The sequence below is a fragment of the Pezoporus flaviventris genome, unplaced genomic scaffold (genome assembly GCF_033815535.1).
Source record: "Pezoporus flaviventris isolate CSIRO_AGI_PZ_B2104156 unplaced genomic scaffold, CSIRO_AGI_Pfla_v1 ptg000945l, whole genome shotgun sequence".
Lineage (NCBI taxonomy): Eukaryota > Metazoa > Chordata > Aves > Psittaciformes > Psittacidae > Pezoporus > Pezoporus flaviventris.
Window position 1 is genome coordinate 1 of NW_026893490.1, and position 25,703 is coordinate 25,703.

At 59.7% G+C, this 25,703-nt stretch overlaps 1 protein-coding gene across 1 annotated transcript in view; it reads left to right on the plus strand.

The window, feature by feature from the left end:
* The first annotated feature begins 1,648 nt into the window (after window positions 1-1,648).
* The window catches only part of DNMT1 (DNA methyltransferase 1), a 28,258-nt gene continuing 4,203 nt past the window's right edge, over window positions 1,649-25,703 (plus strand). Inside the window, exons 1-26 of the mRNA XM_061444509.1 lie at window positions 1,649-1,751; window positions 6,578-6,620; window positions 6,923-7,030; window positions 7,107-7,362; window positions 8,837-8,909; window positions 9,055-9,133; window positions 9,209-9,249; window positions 10,474-10,525; window positions 10,616-10,699; window positions 10,796-10,905; window positions 10,992-11,110; window positions 11,938-12,030; window positions 12,431-12,582; window positions 12,662-12,849; window positions 18,658-18,847; window positions 18,949-19,046; window positions 20,004-20,151; window positions 20,244-20,359; window positions 21,333-21,534; window positions 21,615-21,751; window positions 21,839-22,012; window positions 22,898-23,119; window positions 23,203-23,395; window positions 23,602-23,692; window positions 23,976-24,110; window positions 25,197-25,479. Of these exons, the coding sequence (XP_061300493.1) occupies window positions 1,693-1,751; window positions 6,578-6,620; window positions 6,923-7,030; window positions 7,107-7,362; window positions 8,837-8,909; window positions 9,055-9,133; window positions 9,209-9,249; window positions 10,474-10,525; window positions 10,616-10,699; window positions 10,796-10,905; window positions 10,992-11,110; window positions 11,938-12,030; window positions 12,431-12,582; window positions 12,662-12,849; window positions 18,658-18,847; window positions 18,949-19,046; window positions 20,004-20,151; window positions 20,244-20,359; window positions 21,333-21,534; window positions 21,615-21,751; window positions 21,839-22,012; window positions 22,898-23,119; window positions 23,203-23,395; window positions 23,602-23,692; window positions 23,976-24,110; window positions 25,197-25,479 (3,446 nt within the window). The 5' untranslated portion in view covers window positions 1,649-1,692. The remainder of the gene's footprint in view (window positions 1,752-6,577; window positions 6,621-6,922; window positions 7,031-7,106; window positions 7,363-8,836; window positions 8,910-9,054; window positions 9,134-9,208; window positions 9,250-10,473; window positions 10,526-10,615; window positions 10,700-10,795; window positions 10,906-10,991; window positions 11,111-11,937; window positions 12,031-12,430; window positions 12,583-12,661; window positions 12,850-18,657; window positions 18,848-18,948; window positions 19,047-20,003; window positions 20,152-20,243; window positions 20,360-21,332; window positions 21,535-21,614; window positions 21,752-21,838; window positions 22,013-22,897; window positions 23,120-23,202; window positions 23,396-23,601; window positions 23,693-23,975; window positions 24,111-25,196; window positions 25,480-25,703) is intronic.

A 25,703-nucleotide genomic window follows, 5' to 3' on the forward strand; every position in this document is an offset into this window, starting at 1 on the left:
TTGCTCCTTCCCAGCGCCCATCACCCCCCCATGGATGCGGATCCCCCCTCCCCCCCCCCCCCCCCCCGTGGGGCGCTGTTTTGGGGGAATTTCCGGGGTTTTTGGGAGCGGGGAATTCCCCTCCCCCCCCCTCCCCCCTCTCTTTGTTCCTCCCCCCGCGGGGGTGCAGCGGAAGCGGGGGGGGGGGGGAGGGGGGGGATGTTTCGCTTCCTTTCGGTCCCCGTCGGGACAGGTCCCCCCCTCCCCCCGTCTGTGCCCTCGCAATGACCCCCCCGGGGGGGGGGGGGCGGGGATCTCCGGTGCTTCCCCATCCCCTTTGGCTCCGTGGGGCCGGGCACGGGGACCCCGTCGGGATGGGGATGGAAGCGCCCTTGGCTGGCGCTGGACGCCGCAATGAGGGGCTGGGGCGGCCATAGGGGGGGGGCGAGGGGGTGGCGGGGCCTGAAGGAGCCCCACGGGGCTCTGCTGCCCCATGGCGGGGTCCCAAATGGTGGGGGTCCCCCCCCCAATTGGTGCTATGGAGCAGCGCGTCCGGGGGAGGGCTGGGTCCTGTGGTACAGCCCGCTCCCTATACACCGCAGGGGTACAGCTCGTTCCCCCCCCCCCTTCCCTGTAGTGGTACAGCCCATTCCGTCCAGCCCCACCGGTGGTACAACCCATTTCCCCCCTTCATTGCAGTGGTACAGCCCATCCCGTCCATCCCCCAACAGTGGTACAGCCCATTCCCTGCATCCCGACAGTGGTACAGCCCATTCCCCCCCCCCTTCCCATAGTGGTACACCCCATCCCATCCATCCCCCAACATTGGTACAGCCCATTCCCTGCATCCCAACAGTGGTACAGCCCATTTCCCCCCCATTCCCATAGTGGTACAGCCCATCCCATCCATCCCCCCCAACAGTGGTAGAGCCCATTCCCTGCATCCCAACAGTGGTACAGCCCATTCCCCCCCCCCTTCCCATAGTGGTACAGCCCATCCCGTCCATCCCTCAACAGTGGTACAGCCCATTCCCTGCATCCCAACAGTGGTACAGCCCATTTCCCCTCCATTCCCATAGTGCTACAGCCCATCCCATCCATCCCCCCCCAAAAATGGTAGAGCCCATTCCCTGCATCCAACAGTGGTACAGCCCACCTCATCAATCGCCCAACAGTGGTACAGCCCATTCCCCCCCCCTTTCCCATAGTGGTAGAGCCCATTCCCTGCATCCCAACAGCGGTACAGCCCATTCCCCCCCCTTTTCCCGTAGTGGTACATCTCATTCCCCCCATTCATCCCATTGGCCCAGCCCACCCCCCCATCCCCTCAATGGTTCAGCCCAACACCCGCTCCGATAGGACCCGTGTTACCCCCTCATTCCCTCAGCGCCGTGCCCCCCCTTTCCCCCCCTCCAATGGTACATCCCATGCCCCCCCCATCCCCGCAGTGGTTTGATCCTCGCTGAGCTCCGGTACCGACCCCGGCCCCCCCCATCCCCTCTGTGCTTGGGGGGGGGCCGGGGGGGGGGGTTGTGTGTGTGTGTGTTTGCGTCCCCCATTTCCCCCACATCCCCCCCCCCCCTTCCCGCGCGGAATGGTCTCACCCCCCCCCCCCCTTTCCCGCCAACTCCATGGTCTCGCCCGGCTCCGCCCCGCCCCCGTCGCTGTTTTCCCGCGAACCCGCCGCCCGCTCCCGACGCCGCCGCCGCCCCGATGCCGGCCCGGGCCGCGACGCTGCCCCCGGCCCCGCTGCCCGCGGAGCTGCGCCGACGGTGAGTGCAGGAACCCCCCCATTGCAGTGCATTGGTACCGCCCATAGGGCACTGCACTGATGGTGAGTGCAGGAACCCCCCATTGCAGTGCATTGGTACCGCCCATAGGGCACTGTGCTGATGGTGAGTGCAGGAACCCCCCATTGCAGTGCATTGGTACCGCCCATAGGGCACTGCGCTGACCCCCTTGCAGTGCATGGAACCCCCCCATTGCAGTGCATTGGTACCGCCCATAGGGCACTGCGCTGATGGTGAGTGCAGGAACCCCCCATTGCAGTGCATTGGTACCGCCCATAGGGCACTGCGCTGATGGTGAGTGCAGGAACCCCCCATTGCAGTGCATTGGTACCGCCCATAGGGCACTGCGCTGATGGTGAGTGCAGGACCCCCCCATTGCAGTGCATTGGTACCGCCCATAGGGCACTGCACTGACGGTGAGTGCAGGAACCCCCCCATTGCAGTGCATTGGTACCGCCCATAGGGCACTGCACTGACGGTGAGTGCAGGAACCCCCCCATTGCAGTGCATTGGTACCGCCCATAGGGCACTGCACTGATGGTGAGTGCAGGAACCCCCCCATTGCAGTGCATTGGTACCGCCCATAGGGCACTGCGCTGACCCCCTTGCAGTGCAGGAACCCCCCCATTGCAGTGCATTGGTACCGCCCATAGGGCACTGCACTGATGGTGAGTGCAGGAACCCCCCATTGCAGTGCATTGGTACCGCCCATAGGGCACTGCACTGACGGTGAGTGGAGGAACCCCCCCATTGCAGTGCATTGGTACCGCCCATAGGGCACTGCACTGATGGTGAGTGCAGGAACCCCCCCATTGCAGTGCATTGGTACCGCCCATAGGGCACTGCGCTGACCCCATTGCAGTGCATGGAACCCCCCCATTGCAGTGCATTAGTACCGCCCATAGGGCACTGCACTGATGGTGAGTGCAGGAACCCCCCCATTGCAGTGCATTGGTACCGCCCATAGGGCACTGCGCTGATGGTGAGTGCAGGAACCCCCCCATTGCAGTGCATTGGTACCGCCCATAGGGCACTGCGCTGACCCCCTTGCAGTGCAGGAACCCCCCCATTGCAGTGCATTGGTACCGCCCATAGGGCACTGCGCTGATCCCCTTGCAGTGCATGGAACCCCCCCATTGCAGTGCATTGGTACCGCCCATAGGGCACTGTGCTGATGGTGAGTGCAGGAACCCCCCCATTGCAGTGCGTTGGTACCGCCCATAGGGCACTGCGCTGACCCCGTTGCAGTGCATGGACCCCCCCATTGCAGGGCATTGGTACTGCCCATAGGGCACTGCGCTGACCCCCTTGCAGTGCATGGAACCCCCCATTGCAGTGCATTGGTATCGCCCATAGGGCACTGTGCTGATGGTGAGTGCAGGGATCCCCCCCATTGCAGTGCGTTGGTACCGCCCATAGGGCGCTGCGCTCACCCTGTTGCAGTGCAGGAACCCCCCCACTGGAGTGCATTGGTACCGCCCATAGGGCACTGCGCTGACCCCGTTGCAGTGCAGGAACCCCCCCACTGCAGTGCATTGGTACCGCCCATAGGGCACTGCGCTGACCCCGTTGCAGTGCATGGAACCCCCCCATTGCAGTGCATTGGTACTGCCCATAGGGCACTGCACTGACGGTGAGTGCAGGGACCCCCCATTGCAGTGCATTGGTACCGCCCATAGGGCACTGCGCTGACCCCATTGCAGTGCAGGAACCCCCCCACTGCAGTGCATTGGTACCGCCCATAGGGCACTGCGCTGACCCCGTTGCAGTGCATTGGTACCCCTATTGCAGTGCATTGTTACCCCCCATAGGGCACTGCGCTTACCCCATTGCAGTGCATGAACCCCCCATTGCAGTGCATGGAACCCCCCCGATATGGCACTGCACTGACTCTGTTGCAGTGCGTTGATACCTCTCACCACTGCATTGGTACCTCCCAATACAGCTGTGCACTGACCCTATTGCATGCATTGACACCCCCATTGCAGTGCACTGGTACCCCCCAATACAGCCCTGCACTGGCCCTATTGCAGTGCATTGACATCGTCATTGCAGTGCATTGGTACCCCCCATAGGGCACTCCACTGACCCTATTGCAGTGCATTGACCCCCCCCATTGTAGTGCATTGGTACCCCCAATATTGCCCTGCACTGATCCCATTGCAGTGCATGGCCACCTCCCAGCACTGCATTGGTACCTTCCAATACAGCCATGCACTGCCCCCATTGCAGTGCATTGACACCCCCTTTGCAGTGCATTGGTACCGCCCATAGGGCACTGCACTGACCCTATTGCAGTGTATGGAACCCCCCCATTGCACTGCATTGATACCCCCGGTAGAGCCCTGCACTGATGCCATTGCACTGCATTGACACCCCCGTTGCAGTGCATTGGTACCGCCCATAGGGCACTGCGCTGACCCTATTGCAGTGCATGGAACTCCCCCATTGCACTGCATTGGTACCCCCTGTAGAGCCCTTCACTGATCCCATTGCAGTGCATTGACACCCCCGTTGCAGTGCATTGGTACCCCCTATAGGGCACTGCACTGACTATTGCAGTGCATGGAACCCTCCCATTGCACTGCATTGGTACCCCCCGTAGAGCGCTGCACTGCCCCCATTGCACTGCATTGACACCCCTATTGCAGTGCATTGGTACCGCCCATAGGGCACTGCGCTGACCCTATTGCAGTGCATGGAACCCTCCCATTGCACTGCATTGGTACCCCCCGTAGAGCCCTGCACTGCCCCCATTGCACTGCATTGACACCCCTATTGCAGTGCATTGGTACCGCCCATAGGGCACTGCGCTGACCCTATTGCAGTGCATGGAACCCCCCTATTGCACTGCATTGGTACCCTGTGTAGAGCCCTGCACTGCCCCTATTGCACTGCATTGACACCCCCTTTGCAGTGCATTGGTACCCCGTATAGGGCACTGCGCTGACCCTATTGCAGTGCATGGAACCCCCCTATTGCACTGCATTGGTACCCTATGTAGAGCCCTGCACTGATCCCATTGCACTGCATTGACACCCCCATTGCAGTGCAGTGGTACCCCCTATAGGGCCCTGCGCTGACCCTATTGCAGTGCATGGAACCCCCCCATTGCACTGCATTGATACCCCCTGTAGAGCCCTTCACTGATCCCATTGCACTGCATTGACACCCCCATTGCAGTGCAGTGGTACCCCCTATAGGGCCCTGCGCTGACCCTATTGCAGTGCATGGAACCCCCCCATTGCACTGCATTGGTCCCCCCCGTAGAGCCCTGCACTGCCCCCATTGCACTGCATTGACACCCCCATTGCAGAGCATTAGTACCCCCTATAGGGCCCTGCGCTGACCCTATTGCAGTGCATGGAACCCTCCCATTGCAGAGCATTGGTACCCTATGTAGAGCCCTGCACTGCCCCCATTGCACTGCATTGACACCCCCATTGCAGAGCATTGGTACCCCCTATAGGGCACTGCGCTGACCCTGTTGCAGTGTACTGAACCCCCCCATTGCACTGCATTGGTTCCCCCCGTAGAGCCCTGCACTGATCCCATTGCACTGCATTGACACCCCCATTGCAGAGCATTGGTACCCCCTATAGGGCCCTGCGCTGACCCTATTGCAGTGCATGGAACCCCCCCATTGCACTGCATTGGTACCCTATGTAGAGCCCTTCACTGATCCCATTGCACTGCATTGACCCCACCATTGCATTGTATTGGTACCCCCATAGAGCCCTGCCCTAACCCCCCCATCACCCCCCAACCTCAACCTTGGGTCCTCCCCCCTGGCTCATCCCTGACCCCCAATATGGGGTTGGGGGGGGAGCCCCCTGCCCTATGACCAGGCCCCACGTGGCGCTGGGGCCCCGGCTTTGTCCCCACGTGCATCCGGGGCGCGTTGGGGGGGGCCCCAAAGGGGAACCCCAACTTCCCATGCGCTGCCATGGGGTGGGTGTGTGTGTGTGGGGGGGGGTGGTGTGGGGCAGGAATCCCTTCTCGGCTGCGGGAAGCGGAAGCGTTCCCTTGGGATCGGGGTTGCGCCGTCCCCATCCCGGCTCCGGAGGGATCCCCGGCTCCCATCGGCACAGGGAAGGGGTTGGCGCTTCCTGCGCCGCGGTCCCGGCCATTGTCCCTTCCGCTCGGCTCCCGGCATCCCCCGGCCGGCGGGAAGGGAAGGGAAAGGAAGGGGAAGGAAGGGAAGGGAAGAAGGGAAGGGAAGGGAAGGGGGGGCCCCACGCTCCCCGGCTGCCGTTCCCCGGTGCGGCGGCTGCGCGGCGCATCCCGACCTCCCCTTGGCGTTCCATGGCCGTTCTCAAGCCCAGGTGCCGCGGGGTGGGAATGGGATGGGAATGGGATGGGGACGGGATGGGAATGGGATGGGGACGGGACGGGAATGGGATGGGGACGGGATGGGGATGGGATGGGAATGGGATGGGAATGGGATGGGGATGTCGCCTTCCTGCTTTTTGGGTGGTGGGGACCCCCCTTTTCCTTCCCGTTGGTGTGGGAGCAGGAAGCCAAAGGAGCCGAAGGGAGGGATCCGGAGGGAAGCGGCCCTTTGGGGCATTGCTTTGGCTCATGGGGCCCTATGGGGCCCTCCTCTCTGTGCCCCCATAGCGACACGTGCCTTGTCCCCCATGGCGTGTGTCACTGTATGGGGTGGGTCCCAAGCAGCATCACCCATTCCCAACTCCCCCCGTCCCCGTTATTCCCTCTTCGTCCCCGCGTTGCCGGCGCCATTCCCGGCTCCACGGTTGGGCCGCGGCGGCGCCGCGTGTGCCGAACCCCGCTGTGTCCCCCGGCAGGCTGCAGGACCTGGAGCGGGATGAGGATGCGCTGAGCGAGCAGGTGAGCGCTGCCGGAGCGCGGCGGGTACCAGCGTCCGGGTTCGGGATGCTCCAGCGGGATGCGGCTCCGGGGGGGGGTGGCCGGGTGAGCCTCCCCCCCTCCCCGTGTCTCCCTTGCTGGCCCAGCTCCCGGACCCGGCGTCGGCGCTGGTCCTCGGCGTGCGGACTCCACCGTGGGCTCCTGGCAGGATGGGTCCCCATGAGCCGGGTGAGCGGCGCCCGCCTTCGGAGCCAGCGGCGCTGGGGCCTCCCCCCCCCTTTGCTTCGGCCGCCGGCCCCATCCCGTCCCCTCCGTGCCCGCAGGAGAGCGTCCGGGAGAAGCTGAGCCTCATCCATGGCTTCCTGCAGGCCGAGGCGCAGCGGGAGCTGAGCGAGCTGGAGGCCAAACTGCGGCGCGAGGAGCTCTCCGAGGTGGGGTTGGGTGGCGCGGCGCCGTGGGGCCGCGGAGCGCCGGCGGCCGGCTGCAGCCGTGGCTGTGCCCCTGCAGGAGCGGTACCTGGCCGAGGTGAAGGCGCTGCTGCACCAGGAGCTCGCGGCCGAGAACGGCACCAACGGATGCGCCGGCATCGGCGGCTCCGGCAGCGACGAGGACTCGGAGCGAGCGGGCGGCGATGGCGAGGACGACAGCGCCATGGAGCTGGAGGAAGGCGCCGCCGCCACCGCCGTCAACGCCTCCTCTTCCTCGGCGGCCCCGGCGCGGCCGCGCAAGCCCAGGAGGAGCCGCTCCAACGGCGAGAGCAAGAGTTGGGTTTTCCGGCTTGTCCCGGAGGGACGAGGAGGGAGCGAGGGGATGCGGGAGCTCAAGGATGTGGGAAGGGATGCGGGAGCGCGAGGATGCAGGAAGGGATGCAGGAGTGCAGGGATGAGGGAGCATGGGGATGCATGCAGTGATGCCGGAGCGTGAGGATGCGGGAAGGGATGCAGGAGCACAGGGATGAGGGCAGGGATGCGGGAGCACGAGGATGCGGGACGGGATGCAGGAGCACAGGCATGAGGGCAGGGATGCGGGAGCGTGAGGATGCGGGAAGGGATGCAGGAGTGCAGGGATGAGGGAGCGCGAGGATGCGGGAAGGGATGCAGGAGCACAGGGATGAGGGCAGGGATGCAATAGCACAAGGATCCATGCAGGGATGCGGGAGTGTGAGGATGCAGGAAGGGATGCAGGAGCACAGGGATGAGGGCAGGGATGCAATAGCACAAGGATCCATGCAGGGATGCGGGAGTGTGAGGATGCAGGAAGGGATGCAGGAGCACAGGGATGAGGGCAGGGATGCAGTAGCACGAGGATGCACGCAGGGATGCGGGAGTGTGAAGATGCAGGAAGGGATGCAGGAGCACAGGGATGAGGGCAGGGATGCGGGAGCATGGGGATGCATGCAGGGATGTGGGAATGTGAGGATGCAGGAAGAGAGGCAGGAGCGCAGGGATGAGGGCAGGGATGCGGGAGCGTGGGGATGCGCGCGGGGATGCAGGAGTGTGAGGATGCGGGAAGGGATGCGGGAGGTCAAGGATGCAGGCAGAGATGCAGTAGCACGAGGATGCACGCAGGGATGCGGGAGCTCAAGGATGCGGGAGCGCAGGGATGAGGGCAGGGATGCAGTAGCACAAGGATGCATGCAGTGATGCAGGAGTGTGAGGATGCAGGAGCACGAGGATGCGCGCAGGGATGCGGGAGCTCAAGGATGCAGGCAGGGATGCAGGAGCGCGCGGGTATGCAGGAGCGCGTGGATGCGGGCACAGATGCAGGAGCACTGGGATGAGGGCAGGGATGCGGGAGGTCAAGGATGCAGGCAGGGATGCAGGAGGTCAAGGATGCAGGCAGGGATGCGGGAGCGCGAGGACACGGGCAGGGATGCAGGAGGTCAAGGATGCGGGCACGGATGCAGAAGTGCGAGGACGCGGGCAGGGATGCAGGAGGTCAAGGATGCAGGCAGGGATGTGGGAGCACAGGGATGCACACAGGGATGCAGGAGGTCAAGGATGCGCATAGGGATGCGGGAGCGCGGGGATGCGGGAGCGCAGGGATGCAGGAGGTCAAGGATGCGCATAGGGATGCGGGAGCGCGGGGATGCGGGAGCGCAGGGATGCGCGCAAGGATGCAGGGTGCCAACGGAAGGGTTTGGGAGCCTCATGGTGATGGGATGCTGGGAGGGGGATGCGAAGGGAAGGGCAGGAGGCCCCCATTGCCGATGTGATTCCGTGCTGTATTCCCAACAGAGTCTCCCGCCAGCTCCCGGGTCACCCGGAGCTCTGGGCGGCAGCTGAGCCTCCTGAGCCTGTTCTCCAAGGGGTGAGTGCGGGAGCAGGGTTGGGGCCTTCACCTCCATCAGCGCCTTCACCCTCTTCTTCCTCCCTGGGACCCAATGGGGTCGATCCCGAGCTCCGTAGGGATGCGCCTGGGGCTCATCCCATTGCCGGCGCCTGCTTCCCTCCAGGTCCACCAAGCGGAAATCGGAGGAGGTCAACGGGGAAGCGATGAGCGTGGAGAAGGAGGAAGAGGAGCAGGAGGAGAAGGTGAAGGCCGGGTGGTGCTGGGCCCTGCTCAGCACCTCCGGGCTCCCCTTCACTCCCCTTTGCTTCTCTCTGCAGGACCAGGAGGAGAAGAGGATGCGCATGGAGACCAAAGAGGGGTGAGGAGGATGGGGATGTCCCTGGGTACCCATTGGTACCCATTGGCACTCATTGGTACCCATTGGCATCCATTGGTGCCCACTGGCACCCATTGGCATCCATTGGTACCTATTGGCACCCATTGGTACGCATTGGAACCCATCGGTACCCATTGGCATCCATTGGTGCCCATTGGCACCCATTGGCATCCATTGGTACCCATTGGCACCCATTGACATCCATTGGTATCCATTGGAACCCATTGGCACCCATTGGTACCCACTGGTACCCATTGGAACCCATTGGTACCCATTGGCACCCACTGGCATCCATTGGTACCCTTTGGCACCCATTGGCACCCATTGACATCCATTGGTACCCATTGACACCCTCTGGTACCCATTGGAACGCATTGGTACCCATTGGCACCCATTGACATCCATTGGCACCCATTGGTACCCATTGACACCCACTGGTACCCATTGGAACCCATTGGTACCCATTGGCACCCACTGGCATCCATTGGTACCCATTGACACCCATTGGTACTCACTGACACCCACTGGTACCCATTGGAACCTATTGGTGCCCATTGGCACCCATTGACATCCATTGGCACCCATTGAAGCCCATTGGCATCCATTGGTACCCATCGGCACCCATTGGTACCAATTGGCATCCATTGGTACCCATCGGCACCCATTGACACCCATTGGCACCCATTGACATTTATTGGTACCCATTGGCACCCACTGGTACCCATTGACACCCATTGGTACCCATTGGCACCCATTGGAACCCATCGGCACCCATTGACATCCATTGGTACCCATTGGCACCCACTGGTACCCATTGACATCCATTGGTACCCATCGGCACCCATTGGCACCCACTGGTACCCATTGACACCTATTGGTACCCATTGGCACCCATTGGAACCCATCGGCACCCATTGACATCCATTGGTACCCATTGGCACCCACTGGTACCCATTGACATCCATTGGTACCCATCGGCACCCATTGGCATCCATTGGTACCCACTGACACCCATTGGTACCCATTGGCACCCATTGGAACCCATCGGCACCCATTGACATCCATTGGTACCCATTGGCACCCACTGGTACCCATTGACATCCATTGGTACCCATTGGCACCCACTGGTACCCATTGACACCTATTGGTACCCATCGGCACCGCTCCGGCTCCTCATCCCGTTGTGTTCCCCTTTTCCACTGCCAGCTTGGAAGCGAGGGAGGACCTGGCCCTGGTGAAGACCCCACCTCCCGCTAAAGTGAGCCCCTTCCCCTGCATCCCTGCATCCCTGCATCCCTGCATCCCTGCATCGCGCCGCATCCTTGGCCTCTTCCCGACCCTCTTGCAGAGCACCCCCCCCAAGTGCCTCGACTGCCGGCAGTACCTGGACGATCCCGACCTCAAGTTCTTCCAAGGGGATCCCGACGATGCCGTAAGGGATGGGAGGCTCCTGGGGGCGGGCGTGGGCAGCGCCGGGATGCGTTGACTTCCTCGTCCTCCTCTTCCTCCTCCTCTCGCCCCGCTCCAGCTGGAGGAGCCGGAGATGCTGACGGACGAGCGCTTGTCCCTCTTCGACGCCAACGAGGACGGGTTTGAGAGCTACGAGGACCTCCCGCAGCACAAAGTCACCTCCTTCAGGTGGGATCCGTGGGGCACGGGGGGATCCCAGCCCTTTGGGGTCGCGGATCCCATGGGATCAAGGCGTTGGTTTCCCCCCTGGGCAGCGTCTATGACAAGAGAGGCCACTTGTGCCCCTTCGACACCGGCCTCATCGAGAGGAACATCGAGCTCTACTTCAGCGGGGCCGTGAAGCCCATCTATGATGATAACCCCTGCTTGGATGGTGAGCGGGGCGGGGAGAGGGAATGGGAATGGGATCGGGAATGGGGATGGGAATGGGACCTGGAATGGGAGTGGGACCTGGAATGAGTATGGGATTTGGAATGAGAATGGGCCCTGGAATGGGTTCTGGAATGGGAATGGGAGCTTGGGATGAGAATGGGACCTTGGAATGGGAGTGGGACCTTGGAATGGGAGTGGGACCTTGGAATGGGAATGGACCTGGAATGAGAATGGGACCTTGGAATGGGAATGGGACCTGGAATGGGAATGGGCTCTGGAATGGGAATGGGAGATTGGAATGGGAATGGGACCTTGGAATGGGAATGGGACCTTGGAATGGGAATGGACCTGGAATGGGAATGGACCTGGAATGGGAATGGGACCTTGGAATGGGAATGGACCTGGAATGGGAATGGGACCTGGAATGAGAACGGGACCTTGGAATGGGAATGGACCTTTAATGGGAATGGGCCCTGGAATGGGAATGGGCCCTGGAATGGGAATGGGACCTTGGAATGGGAATGGGACCTGCAGTGGGAGTGGGGCCTGGAATGGGAGTAGGACCCTGCAATGGGAGTGGGACCCTGGAATGGGAATGGGACCTGGAATGGGAGTGGAACCCTGCAATGGGGATGGGACCTTGCAACGGGGATGGGACCTTGCAACGGGAATGGGCCCTGGAATGGGAATGGGCCCTTGGAATGGGAATGGGACCCTGCAATGGGAATGGGACCCTGCAATGGGAATGGGCCCTGCAATGGGAATGGGCCCTTGCATCCTTGGTGTGGGAGGGATTGGATTGGGAACCGCGTGTTCTCCTGCTTCCAGGTGGGGTGAGAGCCAAGAAGCTGGGGCCCATAAACGCCTGGTGGATCACGGGCTTCGATGGGGGGGAGAAGGCCTTGATCGGCTTCACCACAGGTGGGGCAGCATCGGTGCCTTGGGGCTCCCATCCCCATCCACGTATCCCATAGGAGCCGTATGGGGCTCCATGGGCTTTGCCATCACCAGCGAGGACGTGGCGGGGTGGGGGGGGTAGGACCACACCAAACCTGTCTCCAATGGGGCTTTGGGGCCAGGATGGGGATGAAGAAGGTCTTTTTTGGGGGGGGGGGGTGGTGTCAAAACCTTTTTCCCCTTCACCCTTTATGCAAAGAACCCTTTTGGTGGCATCTCCCCTGCTTCCATCAATGGAGGTGATGGGGACAGGGAAAAGCAGCCCTCGGCGCCCCACGGCTCCCCGCTTTGGGCGTTCCGGGATGCGGGAGGTGTTTTGTTCATCCCCGCATCCACGTCAGCCACGGGATCGCTCGCCCCACAGCCTTCGCGGATTACATCCTGATGGAGCCCAGCGAGGAATACGCTCCCACCTTCGCCCTCATGCAGGAGAAGATCTACATGAGCAAGATCGTGGTGGAGTTCCTGCAGAACAACCGCGACGTCGCCTACGAGGATTTGCTCAACAAGATCGAGGTGAGCGCCGCGTTGGGTTGGCGGTGCCGGTGTGGGGTCGTTTTTGGGGTGTATTTTATAACCCCCCCCATTCTCACAGACCACCGTCCCCCCCGCGGGGCTCAACTTCAACCGCTTCACAGAGGACTCGCTCCTGCGCCATGCCCAGTTCGTGGTGGAGCAAGTGGAGAGCTACGACGAGGCCGGGGACAGCGACGAGCCCCCGGTGCTCATCACGCCCTGCATGCGGGACCTCATCAAGCTGGCGGGGGTCACGCTGGGCAAGAGGTGAGCCCCGGGGCCCCGCTGCTGGCCGTGAGGGGCTGGGAGCAATGGGGTCAGGAATGGGGTCAGGAATGGGGTTAGTAATGGGGTTAGTAATGGGGTTAGTAATGGGGTTAGTAATGGGGTTAGTAATGGGGTCAGGAATGGGGTTAGGAATGGGGTCAGGAATGGGGTTAGTAATGGGGTCAGTAATGGGGTTAGTAATGGGGTCAGTAATGGGGTCAGGAATGGGGTTAGGAATGGGGTCAGGAATGGGGTTAGTAATGGGGTTAGTAATGGGGTTAGTAATGGGGTCAGTAATGGGGTTAGTAATGGGGTTAGGAATGGGGTTAGTAATGGGGTCAGTAATGGGGTTAGTAATGGGGTTAGTAATGGGGTCAGTAATGGGGTCAGGAATGGGGTCAGTAATGGGGTTATTAATGGGGTCAGTAATGGGGTCAGTAATGGGGTCAGTAATGGGGTCAGGAATGGGGTCAGTAATGGGGTTAGTAATGGGGTTAGTAATGGGGTTAGTAATGGGGTTAGTAATGGGGTCAGTAATGGGGTTAGTAATGGGGTCAGTAATGGGGTTAGTAATGGGGTTAGTAATGGGGTCAGTAATGGGGTTAGTAATGGGGTCAGTAATGGGGTTAGTAATGGGGTCAGTAATGGGGTCAGTAATGGGGTTAGTAATGGGGTCAGGAATGGGGTTAGTAATGGGGTCAGTAATGGGGTTAGTAATGGGGTCAGTAATGGGGTTAGTAATGGGGTCAGTAATGGGGTCAGTAATGGGGTTAGTAATGGGGTCAGTAATGGGGTTAGTAATGGGGTCAGTAATGGGGTTAGTAATGGGGTCAGTAATGGGGTCAGTAATGGGGTTAGTAATGGGGTCAGGAATGGGGTTAGTAATGGGGTTAGTAATGGGGTTAGTAATGGGGTCAGGAATGGGGTTAGTAATGGGGTCAGTAATGGGGTTAGTAATGGGGTTAGTAATGGGGTCAGTAATGGGGTTAGTAATGGGGTTAGTAATGGGGTCAGTAATGGGGTCAGTAATGGGGTTAGTAATGGGGTTAGTAATGGGGTCAGTAATGGGGTTAGTAATGGGGTTAGTAATGGGGTTAGTAATGGGGTCAGTAATGGGGTTAGTAATGGGGTTAGTAATGGGGTTAGTAATGGGGTCAGTAATGGGGTTAGTAATGGGGTCAGTAATGGGGTCAGTAATGGGGTCAGTAATGGGGTCAGTAATGGGGTCAGTAATGGGGTCAGTAATGGGGTTAGTAATGGGGTCAGTAATGGGGTCAGTAATGGGGTCAGTAATGGGGTTAGTAATGGGATCAGCAATGGGATCAGCGCGGGGATCAGCAATGGGATCAGTGCGGGGATCAGCAATGGGATCAGCAATGGGATCAGCGCTGGGATCAGCGCTGGGATCAGCAATGGGATCAGCAATGGGATGGAGGAGGATGCGGTTCCGCCTGCAGCCCGTGGTACCCAGGTCCAGGGCGGGGGGAGAGCGAAGAGCTTGTTGCTGCTGCTGCTGCTGCTGCTGCTGCTGCTTGGCTTTGCGGTGGGGCGGGAGGAGCGTGGCTGGGATTTTGCAGAGGGAATTTTCTTGGAAGAAAGGGAATCCGTGTGGGAAAAGGGGGATTTGTGTGGGAAATGGGGGATCTGTGTGGGAAAAGGGGGATCCGTGTGGGAAACAGGATCTGTGTGGGAAATGGGAGATCTGTGTGGGAAATGGGAGATCTGTGTGGGAAATGGGAGATCCGTGTGGGAAATGGGGGATCCGTGTGGGAAATGGGGGATCTGTGTGAGAAAAGGGGGATCCGTGTGGGAAAAGGGGGATTTGTGTGGGAAATGGGGGATCTGTGTGGGAAATGGGGGATCTGTGTGGGAAAAGGGGGATCTGTGTGGGAAAAGGGGGATCTGTGTGGGAAATGGGGGATCCGTGTGGGAAAAGGGGGATTTGTGTGGGAAAAGGGGGATCTGTGTGGGAAATGGGGGATCCGTGTGGGAAATGGGGGATCTGTGTGGGAAAAGGGGGATCTGTGTGGGAAAAGGGGGATCTGTGTGGGAAATGGGAGATCTGTGTGGGAAATGGGAGATCTGTGTGGGAAATGGGAGATCCGTGTGGGAAATGGGGGATCCGTGTGGGAAATGGGGGATCTGTGTGAGAAAAGGGGGATCCGTGTGGGAAAAGGGGGATTTGTGTGGGAAATGGGGGATCTGTGTGGGAAATGGGGGATCTGTGTGGGAAAAGGGGGATCTGTGTGGGAAAAGGGGGATCTGTGTGGGAAATGGGGGATCCGTGTGGGAAAAGGGGGATTTGTGTGGGAAAAGGGGGATCTGTGTGGGAAATGGGGGATCCGTGTGGGAAATGGGGGATCTGTGTGGGAAAAGGGGGATCTGTGTGGGAAATGGGGGATCCGTGTGGGAAATGGGAGATCCGTGTGGGAAATGGGAGATCCGTGTGGGAAATGGGGGATCTGTGTGGGAAATGGGGGATCTGTGTGGGAAATGGGGGATCTGTGTGAGAAAAGGGGGATCCGTGTGGGAAAAGGGGGATTTGTGTGGGAAAAGGGGGATCTGTGTGGGAAATGGGAGATCTGTGTGGGAAATGGGGGATCTGTGTGGGAAATGGGAGATCCGTGTGGGAAATGGGGGATCCGTGTGGGAAATGGGGGATCTGTGTGGGAAATGGGAGATCTGTGTGGGAAATGGGAGATCCGTGTGGGAAATGGGAGATCCGTGTGGGAAATGGGGGATCTGTGTGGGAAATGGGAGATCTGTGTGGGAAATGGGGGATCTGTGTGGGAAAAGGGGGATCTGTGTGGGAAATGGGAGATCCGTGTGGGAAATGGGGGATCCGTGTGGGAAATGGGGGATCTGTGTGAGAAAAGGGGGATTTGTGTGGGAAAAGGGGGATCTGTGTGGGAAATGGGGGATCTGTGTGGGAAATGGGGGATCTGTGTGGGAAAAGGGGGATACGTGTGGGAAAAGGGGGATCTGTGTGGGAAATGGGAGATCCGTGTGGGAAAAGGGGGATCTGTGTGGGAAAAGGGGGATCTGTGTGGGAAATGGGAGATCCGTGTGGGAAAAGGGGGATTTGTGTGGGAAAAGGGGGATCCGTGTGGGAAATGGGGGATCTGTGTGGGAAATGGGAGATCCGTGTGGGAAAAGGGGGATCTGTGTGGGAAAAGGGGGATCTGTGTGGGAAATGGGGGATCTGTGTGGGAGAAGGGGGATCTGTGTGGGAAATGGGGGATTTGTGTGGGAAATGGGAGATCCGTGTGGGAAAAGGGGGATCCGTGTGGGAAATGGGAGATCCGTGTGGGAAATGGGGGATCTGTGTGGGAAATGGGAGATCCGTGTGGGAAATGGGGGATCTGTGTGGGAAAAGGGGGATCTGTGTGGGAAATGGGGGATCCGTGTGGGAAAAGGGGGATCTGTGTGGGAAAAGGGGGATCCGTGTGGGAAAAGGGGGATTTGTGTGGGAAAAGGGGGATCCGTGTGGGAAATGGGAGATCTGTGTGGGAAATGGGAGATCCGTGTGGGAAATGGGGGATCTGTGTGGGAAAAGGGGGATCCGTGTGGGAAAAGGGGGATCTGTGTGGGAAATGGGGGATCTGTGTGGGAAAAGGGGGATCTGTGTGGGAAATGGGGGATCTGTGTGGGAAAAGGGGGATCCGTGTGGGAAATGGGAGATCTGTGTGGGAAAAGGGGGATCCGTGTGGGAAAAGGGGGATCTGTGTGGGAAAAGGGGGATCTGTGTGGGAAATGGGAGATCCGTGTGGGAAAAGGGGGATTTGTGTGGGAAAAGGGGGATCCGTGTGGGAAATGGGGGATCTGTGTGGGAAATGGGAGATCCGTGTGGGAAAAGGGGGATCTGTGTGGGAGAAGGGGGATCTGTGTGGGAAATGGGGGATTTGTGTGGGAAATGGGAGATCCGTGTGGGAAAAGGGGGATCCGTGTGGGAAATGGGAGATCCGTGTGGGAAATGGGGGATCTGTGTGGGAAATGGGAGATCCGTGTGGGAAATGGGGGATCTGTGTGGGAAAAGGGGGATCTGTGTGGGAAATGGGGGATCCGTGTGGGAAAAGGGGGATCTGTGTGGGAAAAGGGGGATCCGTGTGGGAAAAGGGGGATTTGTGTGGGAAAAGGGGGATCCGTGTGGGAAATGGGAGATCTGTGTGGGAAATGGGAGATCCGTGTGGGAAATGGGGGATCTGTGTGGGAAAAGGGGGATCCGTGTGGGAAAAGGGGGATCTGTGTGGGAAATGGGGGATCTGTGTGGGAAAAGGGGGATCTGTGTGGGAAATGGGGGATCTGTGTGGGAAAAGGGGGATCCGTGTGGGAAATGGGAGATCTGTGTGGGAAAAGGGGGATCCGTGTGGGAAAAGGGGGATCTGTGTGGGAAAAGGGGGATCCGTGTGGGAAAAGGGGGATCTGTGTGGGAAATGGGGGATCTGTGTGGGAAAAGGGGGATCCGTGTGGGAAATGGGAGATCCGTGTGGGAAAAGGGGGATCTGTGTGGGAAATGGGAGATCTGTGTGGGAAATGGGGGATCTGTGTGGGAAATGGGAGATCTGTGTGGGAAATGGGAGATCTGTGTGGGAAATGGGGGATCCGTGTGGGAAAAGGGGGATCCGTGTGGGAAAAGGGGGATCTGTGTGGGAAAAGGGGGATTCTTGTGGGGAAAAAGGGGATTCTTGTGGAGAAAAGGGGATCCTGATGGAAAAAAAGGGATCCTTGTGGGAAAACAGGGGGATTCTTATGGAAAACAAGGAATCCTTATAGAAAACAGGGAATCCTTATAGAAAACATGGGATTCTCATGCAAATCGGGATGCTCATGGAAAACAAGGGATCCTTATGGAAAATGGGGATTCTTACGGAAAACAGGGGGATTCTTATGGAAAACAGGGGGATTCTTATGGAAATCAGGGGATCCTTATGGAAAACGGGGGGATTCTTAGGGAAAACAGGGAATCCTCATGGAAAACAGGGGATCCTTATGGAAAACAGGGGGATTCTTATGGAAATCAGGGGATCCTTATGGAAAACAGGGGATCCTTATGAAAAACGGGATCCTTATGGAAAACAGGGGGATTCTTATGGAAATCAGGGAATCCTTATGGAAAACAGGGGGATCCTTATGGAAAATGGGGATTCCTATGGAAATCAGGGAATTCTCATGGAAAACAGAGAATCCTCATGGAAATCAGGGAATCCTCATGGAAAACAGGGGGATCCTTATGGAAAACAGGGGATCCTTATGGAAAATGGGGATTCCTATGGAAATCAGAGAATCCTCATGGAAAACAGGGAATCCTCGTGGAAATCAGGGAATCCTCATGGAAAACAGGGAATCCTCGTGGAAATCAGGGAATCCTTATGGAAAACAGGGGGATCCTTATGGATATCAGGGAATCCTCATTGGAAATCAGGGAATCCTCATGGGAAACAGGGGGATCCTTACGGAAAACAGGGGTTCCTTATGGAAATCGGGGAATCCTCATTGGAAATCAGGGAATCCTCATTGGAAACAGGGGGATCCTCATTGGAAACAGGGGGATCCTTACGGAAAACAGGGGATCCTCATGGAAATCGGGGAATCCTCATTGGAAACAGGGGGATCCTCATTGGAAACAGGGGGATCCTCATTGGAAACAGGGGGATCCTTACGGAAAACAGGGGATCCTCATGGAAAACCCTTTTGCTGGGGCTGAGCCGGGAGGATGGCTTGGGTCTGGTGCCATGGGGTGCCATGGGGTGCCATGGGGTGCCCCGCTCTGAGCGCCGTGCCCCCCCCCCCCCCCCCCCCCGGTCGCAGGCGAGCCGTGCGGCGCCAGGCCATCCGGCACCCGACCCGCATAGACAAGGACAAGGGGCCCACCAAAGCCACCACCACGCGCCTGGTTTACCTCATCTTCGACACCTTCTTCTCGGAGCAGATCGAGAAGGACGAGAAGGAGGAGGACAAAGAGAACGGCACCAAGCGCCGGCGCTGCGGCGTCTGCGAGGTACCGGCGGCGGGAGCCACCCGGGGCATCCCCATCCCTTCAGGTGCCTGCATTGATCCGGTCCTTTCCTTGCCATCCCCCCCCCCCCCACCTTGCTCCAGGTTTGCCAGCAGCCGGAATGTGGGAAGTGCAAAGCGTGCCAGAACATGGTGAAGTTCGGGGGCAGCGGCCGCAGCAAACAGGCCTGCCTGCAGCGGAGGTTGGTACCCAGCTGGTACCCGCCAGGGCACCGGATCCCACCGCCGGAGCGAGCGGATGCGGTCCCTGATCCCATCCATCCCCTGCTGCAGCGCTGCTCCGAAGGGATGCAGTGCCCATTCCCATCCATCCCCTGCTGCAGCGCTGCTCCGAAGGGATGCGGTCCCTGATCCCATCCATCCCCTGCTGCAGCGCTGCTCTGAAGGGATGCCGTCCCCATTCCCATCCATCCCCTGCTGCAGCGCTGCTCCGAAGGGATGCGGTCCCTGCTCCTTCCCCTGCTGCAGCACTGCTCCGAAGGGATGCAGTGCCCATTCCCATCCATCCCCTGCTGCAGCGATGCTCCGAAGGGATGTGGTCCCCATTCCCATCCATCCCCTGCTGCAGCGCTGCTCCAAAGGGATGCAGTCCCTGCTCCCATCCATCCCCTGCTGCAACACTGCTCCGAAGGGATGTGGTCCCTGCTCCCATCCATCCCCTGCTGCAGCGCTGCTCCAAAGGGATGCAGTCCCTGCTCCCACCCATCCCCTGCTGCAGCGCTGCTCTGAAGGGATGCAGTCCCCGTTCCCATCCATCCCCTGCTGCAGCGCTGCTCCAAAGGGATGTGGTCCCCATTCCCATCCATCCCCTGCTGCAACGCTGCTCCGAAGGGATGCAGTCCCTGCTCCCATCCATCCCCTGCTGCAACGCTGCTCCGAAGGGATGCAGTCCCTGATCCCATCCATCCCCTGCTGCAGCGCTGCTCCGAAGGGATGCAGTCCCCTTTCCCATCCATCCCCTGCTGCAACGCTGCTCTAAAGGGATGCGGTCCCCATTCCCATCCATCCCCTGCTGCAACGCTGCTCCGAAGGGATGCCGTCCCCATTCCCATCCATCCCCTGCTGCAGTGCTGCTCCGAAGGGATGCGGTCCCTGCTCCCATCCATCCCCTGCTGCAGCGCTGCTCCCTGTGTCCGCAGATGCCCCAACCTGGCCGTGCGGGAAGCGGATGAGGATGAGGAGGTGGATGACAACATCCCGGAGATGCCGTCGCCCAAGAAGATGCTGCAGGGCAGGAAGAAGAAGCAGAACAAGAGCCGCATCTCCTGGGTCGGGGAGCCCATCAAGGTGATGCTCCCCTTCCCTAAGGCAGGGGTTGGGGGGCTTGGGGGGGGAATCCGTAGCTGGGTTTGACGCCGTTGCCCCCCTTCCTTGTGCAGAGCGATGGGAAGAAGGATTATTACCAGCGGGTGTGCATCGACCTGGAGACCCTGGAGGTGGGAGACTGCGTCTCCGTCAGCCCTGATGATCCCACCAAGCCCCTCTACCTCGCCAGGTTGGTGCTGGAGGGGCTGAGTATGGGTCCTGCTGCTCGGGGATCGTGTTCCCAACTGGAGACCTCCAGTCTCTGCTGCTTGAGGCCCTTTGGGGCCATGTTCCCAAGTGGAGGGCTCCAATCACTGCTGTTTGACTCCCAATGGAGCATCTTTGGGACCATGTTCCCAACTGGAGAGCTCCAATCACTGTTATTTGACTCCCCATGGAACATCTTTGGGGCCATGTTCCCAAGTGGAGAGCTCCAATCACTGTTATTTGACTCCCCATGGAGCATCTTTGGGGCCATGTTCCCAAGTGGAGAGCTCCAATCACTGTTGTTTGACTCCCTATAGAGCATCTTTGGGACCATGTTCCCAAGTGGAGACCTCCAATCACTGCTGTTTGACTCCCTATAGAGCATCTTTGGGACCATGTTCCCAAGTGGAGACCTCCAATCACTGCTGTTTGACTCCCCATGGAGCATCTTTGGGACCATGTTCCCAAGTGGAGAGCTCCAATCACTGCTATTTGACTCCCCATGGAGCATCTTTGGGACCATGTTCCCAAGTGGAGAGCTCCAACCACTGCTGTTTGACTCCCCATGGAGCATCTTTGGGACCATGTTCCCAAGTGGAGACCTCCAATCACCGCTGTTTGACTCCCTATGGAGCATCTTTGGGACCATGTTCCCAAGTGGAGAGCTGCTCTGGGGCCATGTTCCCAAGTGGAGAGCTCCAATCACTGCTGTTTGACTCCCCATGGAGCATCTTTGGGACCATGTTCCCAAGTGGAGACCTCCAATCACTGCTGTTTGACTCCCCATGGAGCATCTTTGGGACCATGTTCCCAAGTGGAGACCTCCAATCACCGCTGTTTGACTCCCCATAGAGCATCTTTGGGGCCATGTTCCCAAGTGGAGACCTCCAATCACTGTTATTTGACTCCCCATGGAGCATCTTTAGGACCCCATCCCCTTGTTCCCCCCCCCTTAGGGTGACGGCCATGTGGGAGGACAGCAGCGGGCAGATGTTCCACGCGCACTGGTTCTGCCCTGGCTCCGACACGGTCCTGGGGGCCACCTCCGACCCCTTGGAGCTCTTCCTGGTGGACGAGTGCGAGGACATGCAGCTCTCCTACATCCACGGCAAAGTCAACGTCCTCTACAAGGCCCCCTCGCCCAACTGGGCCATGGAGGTGGGTGAGAGGCCCGGTGGGAGCGGTGTGGGGCTGGCAACGGGGCACCCGTCATCACCCCCCCATCCCTCTTCTCCTAGCAGGGCGGGCTGGACATGGAGATCAAGGTGGTGGAGGACGACGGGCGGACCTACTTCTACCAGATGTGGTACGACCAGGAGTACGCGCGCTTCGAGTCGCCGCCCAAGACGCAGCCCACGGAGGACAACAGATACAAGTGAATGTGGGATCCTCTGGGATCGAGCTGGAGCTGGGAAGCGGAGCCCCCTGGGTGCCCATCACCGTGGTCTCTCTTGGCCTGTAGGTTCTGCATGAGCTGCGCCCGTCTGGAGGAGGTGAGGCACAAGGAGATCCCCAAAGTGGCCGAGCCGTTGGAGGAAGGCGAAGGGAAGATGTTCTACGCCGTGGCCACCAAGAACGGGGTGCAGTACCGGGTGGGAGATGGGGTCTATCTCCTGCCAGAAGCCTTCTCCTTCAGGTTGGTGCTTGGGGGGGTCTCTTTGAAGGGGGGGGGGGGGGGGGCTTTTCCATGGGATGTAGGGAACGATGCCTTCCCCAAAGGAAGGGGTCGGGATTGGAGCATGGAAGTGTTCCCAACCCATGGCCTCAGTGCCGTGGGTGGTGCTGGGGGAGAGGTTGGGTGTGATGCTCTCCAAGCTCTTTTCCACCTTGGGTTTATGGTAGAGGATATGGTCCATGGGAGGGGGGGGGAGATGAAGCATCCTAAGCCCAGTTCCCTCCTATCCCATTGGGTGTTACAGGACGGCGGATGAAGCATCCCTCCCTAAGCCCAGTTTGTCCCCTATCCCATTGGGTGATGGGGCAGGGTGGATGAAGCATCCCTCCCTAAGCCCAGTTTCCCCCCTTATCCCATTGGGTGTTAGAGGGGTTTTGGGGTGGGGGGGTTGGATGAAGTATCCCTCCCTAAGCCCAGTTTCACCCTTATCCCATTGGGTGTTAGAGGGGTTTTGGGGTGGGGGGGTGGATGAAGCATCCCTCCCTAAGCCCAGTTCTCCCCTTATCCCATTGGGTGTTAGAGAGGGGGTGGATGAAGCATCCTTTCCTAAGCTTAGTTTGCCCCCTATCCCATTGGGTGTTAGAGGAGGGGGGATGAAGCATCCCTCCCTAAGCCCAGTTTGTCCCCTATCCCATTGGGTGTTAGAGGAGAGGGGATGAAGCATCCTTCATTAAGCCCAGTTCCCCCCCTATCCCATTGGGTGTTACAGGATGGGGGATGAAGCATCCCTCCCTAAGCCCAGTTCCCCCCTTATCCCATTGGGTGTCAGATGGGTTTTGGTGCTGGGGGGGGGGCCTATCACAGTGGGTATCAAGGGGCCCATCTCCCCATCCCCTTTGCCCCCAGCGTGAAGCCCGCCAGCCCAGCCAAACGTCCCAAGAAGGAGGCCGTGGACGAGGAGCTGCACCCGGAGCACTACCGCAAGTACTCGGAGTACATCAAGGGCAGCAACCTGGACGCGCCGGAGCCTTTCCGTGTGGGCCGCATCAAGGAGATCTTCTGCCCGCTGCGGAGCAACGGCAAAGCCAACGAGGCCGACATCAAGCTGTTGGTCTGCAAGTTCTACCGGTGAGGAGGGCGCCGTGGTGCTGGGCCGGGTGGGATGGGGATGGGGCTGAGGTGCTCCGTGCATCCCAACCCCGTATCCATAGACCGGAGAACACGCACAAGTCCATGAAGGGCAGTTACCACGCCGACATCAACCTCTTGTACTGGAGCGACGAGGAGGCCACGGTGGAGTTCCGCGCCGTGCAGGGCCGCTGCACCGTGGTCTATGGGGAGGACCTGACCGAGAGCATCCAGGATTACTCGGCCGGGGGGCTGGACCGCTTCTACTTCCTGGAGGTGAGGCCTTGAGGAGCTGGGATGCGGAGGGGTTGGATCCCTATGGTTGGGGTTGCTCCCCTGTGGAGACAAAGGGATGGCTCCTGGCTCTTTTGAGGTGATGGGATTGGGACCCCCCGCCTCTTCCGCAGCTCCCATAGGGGGGTGTTGGGAAGAGCTCTTTGCATCCGAGCATCCCAAAGCCTTTCCCTCCCTTCCCACCCCAGGCTTACAACGCCAGAACCAAGAGCTTCGAGGATCCTCCCAACCACGCGCGGAATTCCGGCCATAAAGGGAAGGGGAAAGGGAAAGGGAAAGGTGAGTTTGTGTGGGAGGGGGGCTTGGGCCGGATGAGACCCTTCCGGATGCTTCTGCTTGCTGCGGGGATGCAGGGATGGAGGGGTCCCCATCACGCTCGAGCTCTGAGCCCTGCTCCAGCTCCTTCTCCGGCCCCTCCGTGTCCTTCTGATGCGGGACTGAGCCTCCAAAAGGGTTGGATGGGGGGGAAAGGGTTCAGTGGGGTGGGAAAGGGGCTTGAAGCTCAGAGGAGGAGGAGGAGGAGGAGGAAGCAGAGGGGATGCGAGCGGGGTTTGTGGTGCAGGCAAAGGCAAGGGGAAGGCGACGTCGAGCTGCGAGCAGAGCGAGCCGGAGCCCCCCCAGCTGAAGCCACCCAAGCTGAGGACCTTGGACGTGTTCTCGGGCTGCGGGGGCTTGTCCGAGGGCTTCCACCAGGCAGGTGAGCAGGGAGGGATGGAGGGGGGGCGTCGGGATCTGCTCCCGAGGAGGGAGGGGGGGATGGAGAGGTGGGAATTGGGCTGTTCTCCAAGGAACAAGGGATGGGATGAGAGGAAGCAGCCTCAAGCAGTGATGGAGAGGTGGGAATTGGGCTGTTCTCCAAGGAACAAGGGGTGGGATGAGAGGAAGCAGCTTCAAGCAGCGGTGGAGATTGGGAAGAGTTTATCCCAAGAGGATGCTTGGGATTGGAATGGGATAGAGAAGTGGGAATTGGGCTCTGCTCCTACGGACCAAGGGGTGGGATGAGAGGAAGCAGCCTCAAGCAGTGATGGAGAGGTGGGAATTGGGCTGTTCTCCAAGGAACAAGGGGTGGGATGAGAGGAAACAGCCTCAAGCAGTGATGGAGAGGTGGGAATTGGGCTCTGCTCCTAAGGACCAAGGGATGGGATAAGAGGAAGCAGCCTCAAGCAGCGGTGGAGATTGGGAAGAGTTTATCCCAAGAGGATGCTTGGGATTGGAATGGGATAGAGAAGTGGGAATTGGGCTCTGCTCCTACGGACCAAGGGGTGGGATGAGAGGAAGCAGCCTCAAGCAGTGATGGAGAGGTGGGAATTGGGCTGTTCTCCAAGGAACAAGGGATGGGATGAGAGGAAACAGCATCAAGCAGTGATGGAGAGGTGGGAATTGGGCTCTGCTCCCAAGGACCAAGGGATGGGATAAGAGGAAGCAGCCTCAAGCAGCGATGGAGATGGGGAAGAGTTTATCCCAAGAGGATGCTTGGGATTGGAATGGGATGGAGAGGTGGGAATTGGGCTCTGCTCCCAAGGACCAAGGGATGGGATAAGAGGAAGCAGCCTCAAGCAGCGATGGAGAGGTGGGAATTGGGCTCTGCTCCTAAGGACCAAGGGATGGGATGAGAGGAAGCAGCCTCAAGCAGCGATGGAGATGGGGAAGAGTTTACCCCAAGAGGCTGCTGAGGATAGGACCAGGCCAACCCCGAGGCCCTCGGGGCTAGGGCTGAGGCTCCCCCCCCCCCGCCCTTCCCAACGCTCCTTCCCGTTGCTCCCATTCCCTGCTCCCTTCCCAGGCGTCTCGGAGACGCTGTGGGCCATCGAGATGTGGGAGCCGGCGGCGCAGGCGTTCCGGCTCAACAACCCCGGCAGCACCGTGTTCACCGAGGACTGCAACGTCCTCCTCAAGCTGGTGATGGGCGGCGAGAGGAGCAACGCCCTGGGGCAGAAGCTGCCGCAGAAGGGGGACGTGGAGATGCTCTGCGGGGGCCCCCCCTGCCAGGGCTTCAGCGGCATGAACCGCTTCAACTCCCGCACCTACTCCAAGTTCAAGAACTCCCTGGTGGTGTCCTTCCTCAGGTGGGGAGGGCGTGGGATGGGATGGGATGGGATGGGATGGGATGGGGGGGGTGGATTGGGGAGGGGAGGGTTTGGGGATGGGCTTGGGATGGATTGGGGGGGTTGTGGATGGATTGGAGGGGGGTTGGGGGTGGGCTTGGGATGGATTTGGGGGGGTTGGGGATGGATTGGGGGGGTGGGGATGGATTGGGGGGGGTTTGGGGGGTTGGGGATGGATTGGGGGC